Source organism: Geospiza fortis, unplaced genomic scaffold, assembly GCF_000277835.1.
Source record: "Geospiza fortis unplaced genomic scaffold, GeoFor_1.0 scaffold208, whole genome shotgun sequence".
Lineage (NCBI taxonomy): Eukaryota > Metazoa > Chordata > Aves > Passeriformes > Thraupidae > Geospiza > Geospiza fortis.
Genome location: NW_005054468.1, coordinates 1,296,555 through 1,307,522, shown reverse-complemented (window position 1 = coordinate 1,307,522; position 10,968 = coordinate 1,296,555). Strand labels below are relative to the sequence as shown.

The window sequence follows — 10,968 nt, the reverse complement described above, 5'->3', positions numbered from 1 at the left end:
TATTCATGAGCTAATAAGGAAGCAAAAGTCCTAGGAATACTATCTGAACAGCACAGCTAATTAATCAAAAAGTTTTTTTTAGGATGTATTTTTTGAGAAAAGAATGCTTGCACTTGACTATCTCCTGCCATCCAGGGAAGTAGCCCTTTTCATCACTTCTGTATTAGCAAAACACTTTGTGAGCATGAATCCACTTTATCATAACTTCAGAAGCTGACTGCTTACTAATTTGAGGCAAGAAGACCTCTACAAAAAATCCTACATCTCTTAAAAGTATTTTGGAGATACATATCACGTAAGGATGGTGACTATTTGGAAGGGTTTTTTTCATGTACAGAACATATTATCAGGCAGCCCTGGCCATGCCCATTCTGCCACTGGAACTAATAACTTCTCCTGCTTTACATAGGTCTGAGTCCTCATTCCTTGATAGCATCCTTGTGAGTCAACAGGGTTTTTTTTTTTTTGGCAGGGGTATTCCAGGAATGTCTTTTATTGTCCCTTAGATGGAGACTGTGCTTAAAGTCAGGAGTTGAATTTTTACTTCAGTATACTCATGATTATTCACTGTATGTTATTTACAGATTAACATAATTGTCACAGTATGTTTTCAATGAGTGGTTTAGGTTGCCTAAAGAATCACCATCAAACATTAGCAAAAGCAGATTTGATGTAAATAGGCAGAAAAGAGAGTTGGATGGCAAGGCTCACTCTATTGCATCACTACATAAATGAAACATACAGAGGAAAATCAAGTCAGAAGCACCAAAAGAAGAACCACGGAAATATCCCTGTTGGCTTCTGATCTTGCAGCTGTTTGCTCGAAAACAATAAAAGAGCACTGAGACTCAAACAACGTCTCCTTCTTGTTCCTTTTTGTCATTTTATGTTTCTTCTTGCACTTCCCTTGGAATACATTTTAGTTTCCAGGAAAGAAGTATTCTTTTTGTTTGGGACCAAAGCCCCTGCAAGGGGAAACAGAATAAACATAAGCAGAGAAGTTCCATCTCAGTATGAGGAAAAGCTTTAACTTTGAGGTTGATAGAGCACTGGAATGAACTGCACAGAGAGGCTGCAGAGGATCCATCTCTGGAGATATTCTGAAGTCACCTGGTCGTTGGGTGAACCTGTTCTGCCAATGGGGTTGGACTAAAGGATCTTCAGAGGTCTCCTTTCAACCAGTTGTTCAGTGCTACTCTGGTGACCAGCTACGGGTCCAGTTGGCTAGCTCTGTTATCACCTGAGCACCATAATGAGACAACTTAACCAGTAGTGGAAATTACCTGCATTTTCATTACTCCTTCTGGGAGGACTCCTCTGAAAAGCAGTTTTTCATCTTATCAATCAGGTTCCTTAAGGCAGCACTTGAATCTCATAAAAAATCTTTAAAGTTTTGCAGTAAAAAAAGGGTGAAAACATCTAATTGATTTCTGCCTTTATCTGGGGATATAAGGAACAAGCAGGAGATAAGGCATAAAGTTAATACAGAAAGGAGAGGTTCATGAAGCCACTTGCAAAAGTGGCAGGAGAAAGTAGGGCTGAACAGTGCCAGTGTAAGCAAGTCTTCATTACAGTGCAGTAATTTTTCATGAATCCAATTACTTACTATCAATTATATGTGGGGGCCGGAGAACTGGCAAAGGGAAAGCCTCCTGCATTCCCCTGGAGGGCCAACACCTGAGCTACAACCCTCCCTTGCAAGCTAGGGAGAGCAAGAAAATTGCCCCCAGAGCCCTTTGCAACTGTATGTTGATTTCTTCTACCCCACTGACACTTCCCCCTCACTCCACCCCTGTGCCCTCATCCCACTGGCCTGGTATTCTGTCCTGGCCCCTGAGATCCCTATATAAAACCCTGCTTTCCCAGCTCTGAGTGGCTCTTTTGTCGCAGGACTCTTTGAGGAAGAAGCTGAATAAAGGCTGTCCTTGGAACCCCACACACAGACCCCGTCTCTCTTCTGTGCTGCCCAGATCACAGAAGAGCTGAAATCACTTGATGTGAGCACAGACCCGCCTGTGCTCCCAAAGTGTCTTTTTCAAGGCACTTGGGAATGTTGTGGGACTCTGGACAACCACCTGCCACGACAATTATGTGCTTGTATTTTTGCAGGAGTAAGCACCCAAAAGACCAATAAGAATGGATAGCAATTTAAAATAATCTAATTAATATTACAGAGCCTTAAGCATAATTCAGCAAAATTTGGCCTCTTTTATGCCCATGTAATGAAAAAGAACACAGTCATAGGATTCTCAAAGACACATAAGCTCCAACAGTGTGTGAAAATGGAAACTGCAATTACGGCATAGAAATATCCAACTCATTACAGAAAAAGTTTGGGATATTTTCTAGTATCTATAACCAGAATGGAGGTGTGTATTTCCTTTTGCAACATGTCTGGTAAAGGTTTAGAAATCTGTTATTGTTTTAATCTATTATTTGTAGGGATGGATTAATAGGCTTTAAATATACTGTACTGTACTTGCAGTACTATCTATGATTTCTATGTGTCTTCATACAATCACTGAGCAAAATTTTTTCATTTTTTTCCACTTTATCTAAAAATCTAAAGTGCATACAGAGTTTAAATCTAAATCTCACTGATCCAGTTTTGCTGTCCTGTGAATTGCTTCCAACATTTTATAATAAAGTCTATTAGTGGGGCATTTGGGCCAGGACCTCTCCTGCCTCGCTGATATCCAGTGCCTGGGGGCCTGGAGTCTGTGCCCAGACTGAGGGCAGTGTTTTTTCCATTTCCAAGCACACACAGAAGTGAAGCTGAGCACATATTCTCATGACACACAGAGGACACCAACACAGCTGGTCACTCACGCTGGCACTGCACAGTACTGCACAGCTCCCTGCTCTTCCTCCTAGGCTGGCAGGTAGAAGGTCCCATGTGCAACACTCCGGGAACACTCTCCAGGCTCATGAGCATACGCATGTTCATGGGGCCACCTCTGCCTGCCTGGCGCCCCTGCCCCAATCCCAGACCCCCTCATTACACCCATGTGTCCTCAACCTGCTGGCTAATCCAGATGGAAGTTGGCTGGTGATGGCCACATGCACCCCATCAACACCAGGTTTAGGGAGAATACAGATATTTCATCTCAGCAGCTGGCACCACACGGATAGAATGTGAGCTGTGGTTCTATTGCAGCAACCAGCGCTGATCATTTGCCTCACTCATGCAAAGCCTGCCCAGCATCTGGTTTTGTTAACACCCAGCATTCCCTTCCCCCAAAAGGAGGTTAGTCAACACTACTTGCTACAGTACTGACACTGAATCACAGAATCATTAAGGTTGGAAAAGATCTCTAAAATCATTGAGGAAAACTGTTAACCCAGCACTACCAAATCCACCACTACAGCACATCCCCCAGGTCTGACTCCACCATATCCCTGGGCAGGCTGTTTAAATGCCTAACTACCTTTTCAATGAAGAATTTTTCCCTAATATCCAATGCAAAGCCCCCTGGCATAAAGCCCTTCATTCAGTAGTTGTAGAGAGTGACTGAGATTCCCGCCACTCACTCCAGCAGCTAATACCACAGGCCAGGGGCATCTACATCCCTCATCAGCACTCCAGCAGCTGGCACCCAATTCTCTCACAACAGTCCCCCACTATCTGGTACTGAGTCCTTCCAGCATGCACATACATAGGACAGACAGTGAGATGACACAGAGAAGGAGGTAAGAGAAGATTTAACGGACTTAAGATAGACTGGGGCAATCACCCTTAGGAATCTGCCAGACAAGCATACTGACCTGCCATGGTTTACAAGCAACTGGCCCCTTTTCTGTCTGTTCCTCTTTTCTTCCTCCCCTGAACACTGCCCAATTTATAAAGACCCATCAACTCCCCTCCAACATTCTGAACCCCCAGGACTGCATTCTTATCAGTTGCAAAGTACCATTTGCCCACAGTTTATTGATAGCTGTTCAGTGCGATTGATGAGGTTGGCTTCTTCTTGTTGTCTCCATTATGATTTGCCTGTCAGGTTTGGGTCTCCATACACTTTGGTTCCCCCTTCTCCTTAGAATCCCTTTTGACAAAGTCCCTGATCAGAAAATCATACTGGAATAAAAAATCCTACACTTGACCCTTACTATTTTGTGTGACTCATCAGTTTTAGTTCTCATCTCTGCCTCCCTTGTTATTGGTCAGACAGGTTTGTGTCTCTCTGTTCCTGTTTATGGCTTCCTCCTTTTCTTAATATCCCCTTTTGTGTTGAGAAAGTCCCTGATCAGACACCTTAAGAAGCAGACATTCTTCTTCCACAGATTCTTAAAATTAGCACAAGATTGATTAAATTATCATAAATGTGTTACAAAGAAATATGGAACAGAATATAGCAGAAAACATGAAAGGAAATTTTTTATTTTTCAGTTATACAAATAAAAAACAATCCCCATAGCTGTACTTGAAATAAGAACTAACAGTGTCAAACATTGCAATTCTGAAAGAATATGTATCAATACTTTAAACCACAGAAATTGTATGACATACACTCAGTAGCAATAGTACTCTCCTTTATCTACATCTATAACAATTGTGCTTTTCCTTGCACAAAGTAACAGTGCTCTTAAAAATAAGTAATGTGCAATTTCAGAGTTCTATCCCGAAATATGCTAATCTAGATCCCCATGTAAATCCAGGACATGTCTCTCCCAGGAAAGTCACCGCAAAGAGGGCTTAGCACTTTGCTAGATCAATAATTTAAAAAGGTACTGAACCTGCACCTGTTTTTCTTCAAATTGCAATTAGAGAAAAAGTACTGACCTCAAACATGTTGCTTATATTGTCAAACAAAAGAATGATACAGTTGTTACTACACATCAGAGTCAGATTTGAAAGGTTCAGTAGATCTTGTATCTGGAGAGTGGCTCAGAGCTGTGGAACAGAACTATCCCAAAGCTGGAAAGTTAACAATCAAACACTTATCTATTGTTGTATGAAATATGAAGGACTGTCACAGAAACATTAACATGTATCTTAACAAACAATTTACAATCAATTTATCTGAATGAAATCAAGTTGTTTAATGCAAACCTGCCATAACCTTTGGAAAAACAGATGCAGTCTGCTGTCTTGATTTAATTTCCAGTTCTTATTTTTAATGTACATTTAGGAACTACAGCAGGAAACTTATATAGCTGATGAGAGGATAAATTTGAGGAACACTCTGAACACAACTGATTGGCATTTCAGTTGTTCCTCACCAGGGCAGATACATTAGGGATCTTTCTTTTTATCCTACTACTTTGTTTTAGTTATTGATGGTATTGGATTATAAAAGTGGTAATTATAATATAAATTGATTATCTGCTCTGTGCTGCTGGCAGCAGAGGTGTGAATATAGATAAAACAACATAAATCACCCAAGGCAGCTATGAAGACTTAAGCTGTTGACTGCTAACCAGTAAAGGACTGCAAAGTGAAATCCATTTCACCTCAAAGTCTCTAAAGAGCAGTTAAAACTTTGCTGCAATGTCCTGGGTCACCTTTAGGGAAAAAGTCACACAATAGAAGTAATCTGTTTTTCCATTTAGGTTCTGGGGTGCCTTAACAGAAATGCCCCAAGAGCCCAGGAAGTATAAGGGAAAGATAAGAAGGGTGTCTGCAATGAATCCATTGCCACAGCTTCCCAGCTGTAGAATGCAAACAACAAGGAAAGTCCTGGGCATGTCTCACCTCAGGTTACCTTAGACCAAACAGTAGCTGGTGGTCACAAACCATCTCGAAACAATTTTTTGAAACATCAAACCACAGACCAAAGAGCCACCCAGAATCTTTGGGCTCCACATGGACACAGGTCTTACAAAAGAACAAGCGTAAAATGACCACTATTTTTTGTAAAAACCAACACAGTCAGATGACAACTACCTCACAGAATAGTTTGAGACCCACCCCTCAGTACATCACACCTCAGCTCAGGATAAAGTGAGGCAGGTGAGAGAAGTGTACTGGTGTGGAGTCCCATGGTTTTGGTAAGGAGACACACCTAGGTGCTAGTTTAAGGGGAGAGTGCTGTGAGAAGGATGAGTGTGGATGACAGCTGAGTGCCCTGAGCCTATAGCTCACAGTGTCCAAAAGTGCAGTACTGAAGGTAGAAAGCCTGCAGAACATGAGGTTAAGGCCCAGTTTTGAGGAGGTATGAGAAAACCCTGTTGTAATTGAAGCAGGTACTACTGTCATGTCTTGTGCCAAACCAAGTCAGAGAAATTTAGCGATTTGGTAAAAATCTTGACTCCATGGCTTTTGTACTAAACTTAACTTCACTTGCAGAAAATCAAATGTGAAGCATGCTAAACCAAGGCTTAGGCCAAGGTTTAATTTCTCTGCTGACTTTTAAATGCAAATTCTCTCACCTATCTTTCTATTTGTATGATACTCTTTTCATGTATTCATTTGCACAAATATTTTTTTTACTGCCAAGGAATGCAAGAGTACCCATTTTGCTGTCAGATACATAATCAATTGACATTCTCAAACCTTCCACAGGTGAACAAAATCATCTGTCAGTTAATATTTTAGACTACTTGAGCATGAGGTTTGTCAATGGCCTGACACTAGAGAGAAGAAAAGACACTCCGAGAAGATAAAGCTGAGCAGATGTTTCTCTGAGCTTCTGAGAGACTGGCAATCTGTGAATTCTTTATTTCAATAGCAATTTTGTCAATGTGTATGAAATATGCTTTAGAAGATCAACAGTAGCAAAACCCTAACAGCAAGAAGAAGAATATGCTTACCCTTAATTGAAGAAATAACCTTGTATTAAAATGAAGGTGTACATAGAGAACAAATAGCACCCTCTGGTTTATAAACACCAAATAAAACACATTCCAGTCTGCATGGCTGTTTACTTCCTCATGATGCCTTGGTTTCAGTGAGTTTCATGTTAGGACCACTTATTGCACATTAGCATGTGGCCACAGTAAACTGTCCTAAGTACAAGAGTCTGGTGAATAGGGTCTTAAAAATAACAAAACTGACTTTCTACTTCCTGTAATATTTGACCGCAAGGCACTGATTTAGCTACCAATAATCCCAGATCTCCAATCATGCATAATGAAATACATGAACTTAAGAAAATGGGTAATAAAGAGCATTTTCAGCTAATAAATGTCTGTGAGATTGGTAAAACATATGAAATTGCTCAAACTAATTAAAAATTCAGTAGATATGCTGAATATCATATTTGGAGATCAAGACCTAATGTAGCTCTGAAAATATAACAAGAAAATATCCATACATTATACCTGCACGCCTACTCCTTAGCCAAGCATAACAGGAAAGATATGAAACCATGATGTTAACCTATTTAGTGCTCCTTTAGCACTAAAATACATGATAGGACAACAAGTTTTATTCCTTAATGTGTGCTGTACTGACACTCCACTCTCTCCTATACTCCTGTAATTTCTTGTTTTCTTTTTTCTTGGAAAGAAGGAAGTGAAAGAACTCTTCTTTTTTTGGATAAACAAGACTGATGATCAAAAAACCAACTGTGAGATAATGTGTTATTTCAGTCAATTACACATCAGAACATCTAAATTATACAAGAGGTATATTAAATAAAGAGATCATTTAACAGCATTAGAAGTTTAAAAGAACTGTACGATCTACATCTTTTCCCATTAATTGGCTAGGTCTTTTTTTTCCCTTTAGTTCTGCTGTCACCTGAGTTTCTTTAGACCTTTTCTTTCCACCAAGGATAAAACTATATACATACATACATGTGTATATATATATATATAGATAGATATACACACATATGTATTTGAATACATGAAGGAATTTCTTTACTCCTTTGCAGATTTTTCTGAAGAATTCTATATGTGAAGTCTATAAAAGAGCTTTGATTTGAGATGCTTAAAAAATATAAATAACAAAGAATATGTTCCTTTAAGCAGCAAAGAAACATGAATCCACAACATTTCTACAAGATAAGGGAAAAATGTGTATAAAAGTTATCTTTGGCACTGAAAATAAGGGCACCCTCTTGAATGCCTTCAAATCTCTACAGGAGAGAAAAACTTATAAGTCAGATCAAAATGGTATCTGTGTGGTTTCATGTAATGGGTACTGGGTATCTAGAAAAACAATTGGGATGTTGAGGAATGTGTGACAGCAGGATGCGACACAATAACACTCGGTAAAATATTTGACATTCCGCTCCATCCTCCTATGCTTACAAATCTTCTTTCCTTAAGACAATCCCATAAGATAAAAAATGTAATTACTCATAACATTCCTTGAAATCTTGTAAGGGCTCCAAAACTTAAAAGCAACAAAACCCAACCAACGGCAATAAAAACAGCAACAAAAACTGAAGTTATAATACAATATCAGAAACAGTTCTCTGATTGAAGGCATTTACTAATTTTTTTGATCTTACAGACTTCACTTTCTCTACTTAAATCCATCATGACATTTTCTGCCGAAGCCTGATTTATTTACTCAAGTAAATATTCCATCCACTGGGTATTCCTGCGTGGGCTGTCTGACCACAGCTGCAAATTGGCAGGCTCTTTTTCTTCTTTAATTTGTGATGAATGTGTCACTGCATCCTGTAAACACTACTGAGCATACATTCAAGCTTTCTTTTTAGTAAAAGTGGCACTTAAACCCTTGCTGTCAGGATAGCTTAGTTATATAGCACTTTACAGGTATAATAGCTGGTTATGTACTTCTGATATAACACGTTCTTCCAATAACTTCGTGGGTATTGAAACAAATCCCCACAGTGGTCCCACTGCCATTTCACATCATCTTTATGATCTTTATGATGAGGTGTGTATTCTGTATTTATTGTACAATACTAGTGCTTTATTGCTGTATGCATTTCCCTGTTGTTAATTTAAGTGCTCCTTTGTTATGTAACACATACAATGTTTTAAACTCTAATGGCATCCTATGAGGACTGGCATTAGAAAAGTACCGATACTTCAGATCATCATAATAGTGATACTTGACTGGTTTTCCAAGTAAATCCTTTGGGAATGGCCAAAATCCGTACAGGTGAATTTCATCACAAAATCTGGTAGCAAGTGTATACATGAGAAGACCAGTGCTGGGTCGTTTAATGTGCACCTTGTTTGTCAGCCAATAGCTGCGAAGAAAGAAAAAGTGCATTAACAAACTCATACAACTTCACGTGAATAAATTCTGTGAACTTATTTTATCGACTATGGATTCATTTTACACGATGAAAAGGTAAAAGTCTCCTTTTCTCTAAACTGAGATCATAATGACACTGTTCATAATGGCACATTTATTCCTCCTAGGAGAGGTAAAGGGAAACCTTAGCACAGTGCTGGAAAAAACCTGGCCAACTAAGAGACTTAGTTCAGGCTTTAATTCCAACACAACATCATATCTGCAGAAGCTAGAAGACTGTAGTTAACCTCCTCAGCCGGATCAGGGAACAGTCTCCTGCTATAAAAAATCTGACCCGTTGTGGTATCCAGTTCATGTGATCAAGTGAGCCCTATGCTGAATATTTGATTGGTCTGGTGGTCACTTCATAGATTGCTTGTCTAAATAGAAAGCAAATGGAAATGATACACCTAAGTTAAGAATGTAACTTTCAGAAGTCAGTAAAAGAGAAGCTCGATTTACTTCCTTGTGATTAAACACATAAAACTACCTGTTGTTAAAGGCAGTCTCCAGATAAGCAAAACCTTAACACTACTGATTTTTAAAAGGTTTTGTTTTGTACTCAAACATTCAGTGGTCGGACTGAGGCTACAGGACAGTTTTCCTGAGCCAGTACCAAGAAGTCTGCTTATGGCTTTAAAAGCAGCAGAGAGTTTTCTAAGACACAAATGGAAACTTAGCTGGATTCCAGCACATAGCTCATGTTAGTACCCTCAAAGTCTGTCACCAACACTGTTCTACATCTCTAACCTTTAAAATTAGAACGTCATTAAAACAGTGCCAGCTATTGCTGGCAAAACACTTCTCCCAGGTCTGATTCAATAGAAAGTACAATAGTACTTAATGAAAATGAAAAAGGTCACTTAGATTCTTAAACCTGGTCATTTTTTTAACTCGGACAAGCAACAGCCATGCACACAGCTATACTGATTGGACTGTGGAATTGTGTTACTGCAAGTAAGGGAAGTAAGCATGACTTAGCATTACCACACAAATGTAAAATCATTGCAGTGTGGCACTGTACTCTTAGTTGTAGGCTGTGAATTGCTTCTACCACAGTCTAGGAAAAAGGTCAAGTGAGAAAAGCCTCACCAGACCAGAGTTAGCCTTGTTTTAAATGGGATTTCAATAAGGCTGAAACTTAAAATTATACATCCAGAGTCCTATAAAGGCATTAATGATGTAGTAGAAGGAATGTCCCACGCCCCCAGTATGAGACAGGACAGCAAAACTATGCCTTTAATCAAAGCTCAAAGTATGTTAAAAGCAGCAGTTAATATGCAACATTTAAATTAACGATCCCACTGAAACTGGCCTTTTCAGTTTCATTCTTTGCCAAAACCATAGCTTTGAATCATAGATAGGTATGCATGTGAAAGCTAGTTTGGTATTTTTGGTGGGTTCTTTGATTTTTTTTGTTCTGTTGCTGTTGGCTTTTTAAAAATTTGGTTTGTTTGTTTGTTTGCATTATACTGAAGTTTATTTTTTGAAAGCTGAAGGACCCTGTAAGCAGAAAACAGTTCTGAGCTGAGTAACTGCTTCTCCAAAGCCACTATAGGGAGAATTTCACTTGTCTAAAAACAGGATGGTAAAAACAGGATGGTAAAAAGCTTATTTAAGGGTGGAATGCAATTGGGAATGGGTACATCTACAAATGACACATGCATATATAATTTTTTATTGTCTTCATAAACGCCACGTTTTAGACATAACATGCTAAGCAGTTTTCACTCTAATAAGCTGCAACTCTAAGATGAGAAACGAAAGGAGAGACTCCATTCTAGAAAATAAATGTTTGTTTATGGAAA

General features: G+C 39.1%; 1 protein-coding gene across 1 annotated transcript in view; it reads right to left on the bottom strand.

Moving 5' to 3' along the window:
- Positions 1–6,978: 6,978 nt before the first annotated feature.
- The window catches only part of ST8SIA4 (ST8 alpha-N-acetyl-neuraminide alpha-2,8-sialyltransferase 4), a 49,425-nt gene continuing 45,435 nt past the window's right edge, over positions 6,979–10,968 (bottom strand). The window contains exon 5 of the mRNA XM_031062819.1: positions 6,979–9,113. Within this exon, the coding sequence (XP_030918679.1) occupies positions 8,831–9,113 (283 nt within the window). The 3' untranslated portion in view covers positions 6,979–8,830. The remainder of the gene's footprint in view (positions 9,114–10,968) is intronic.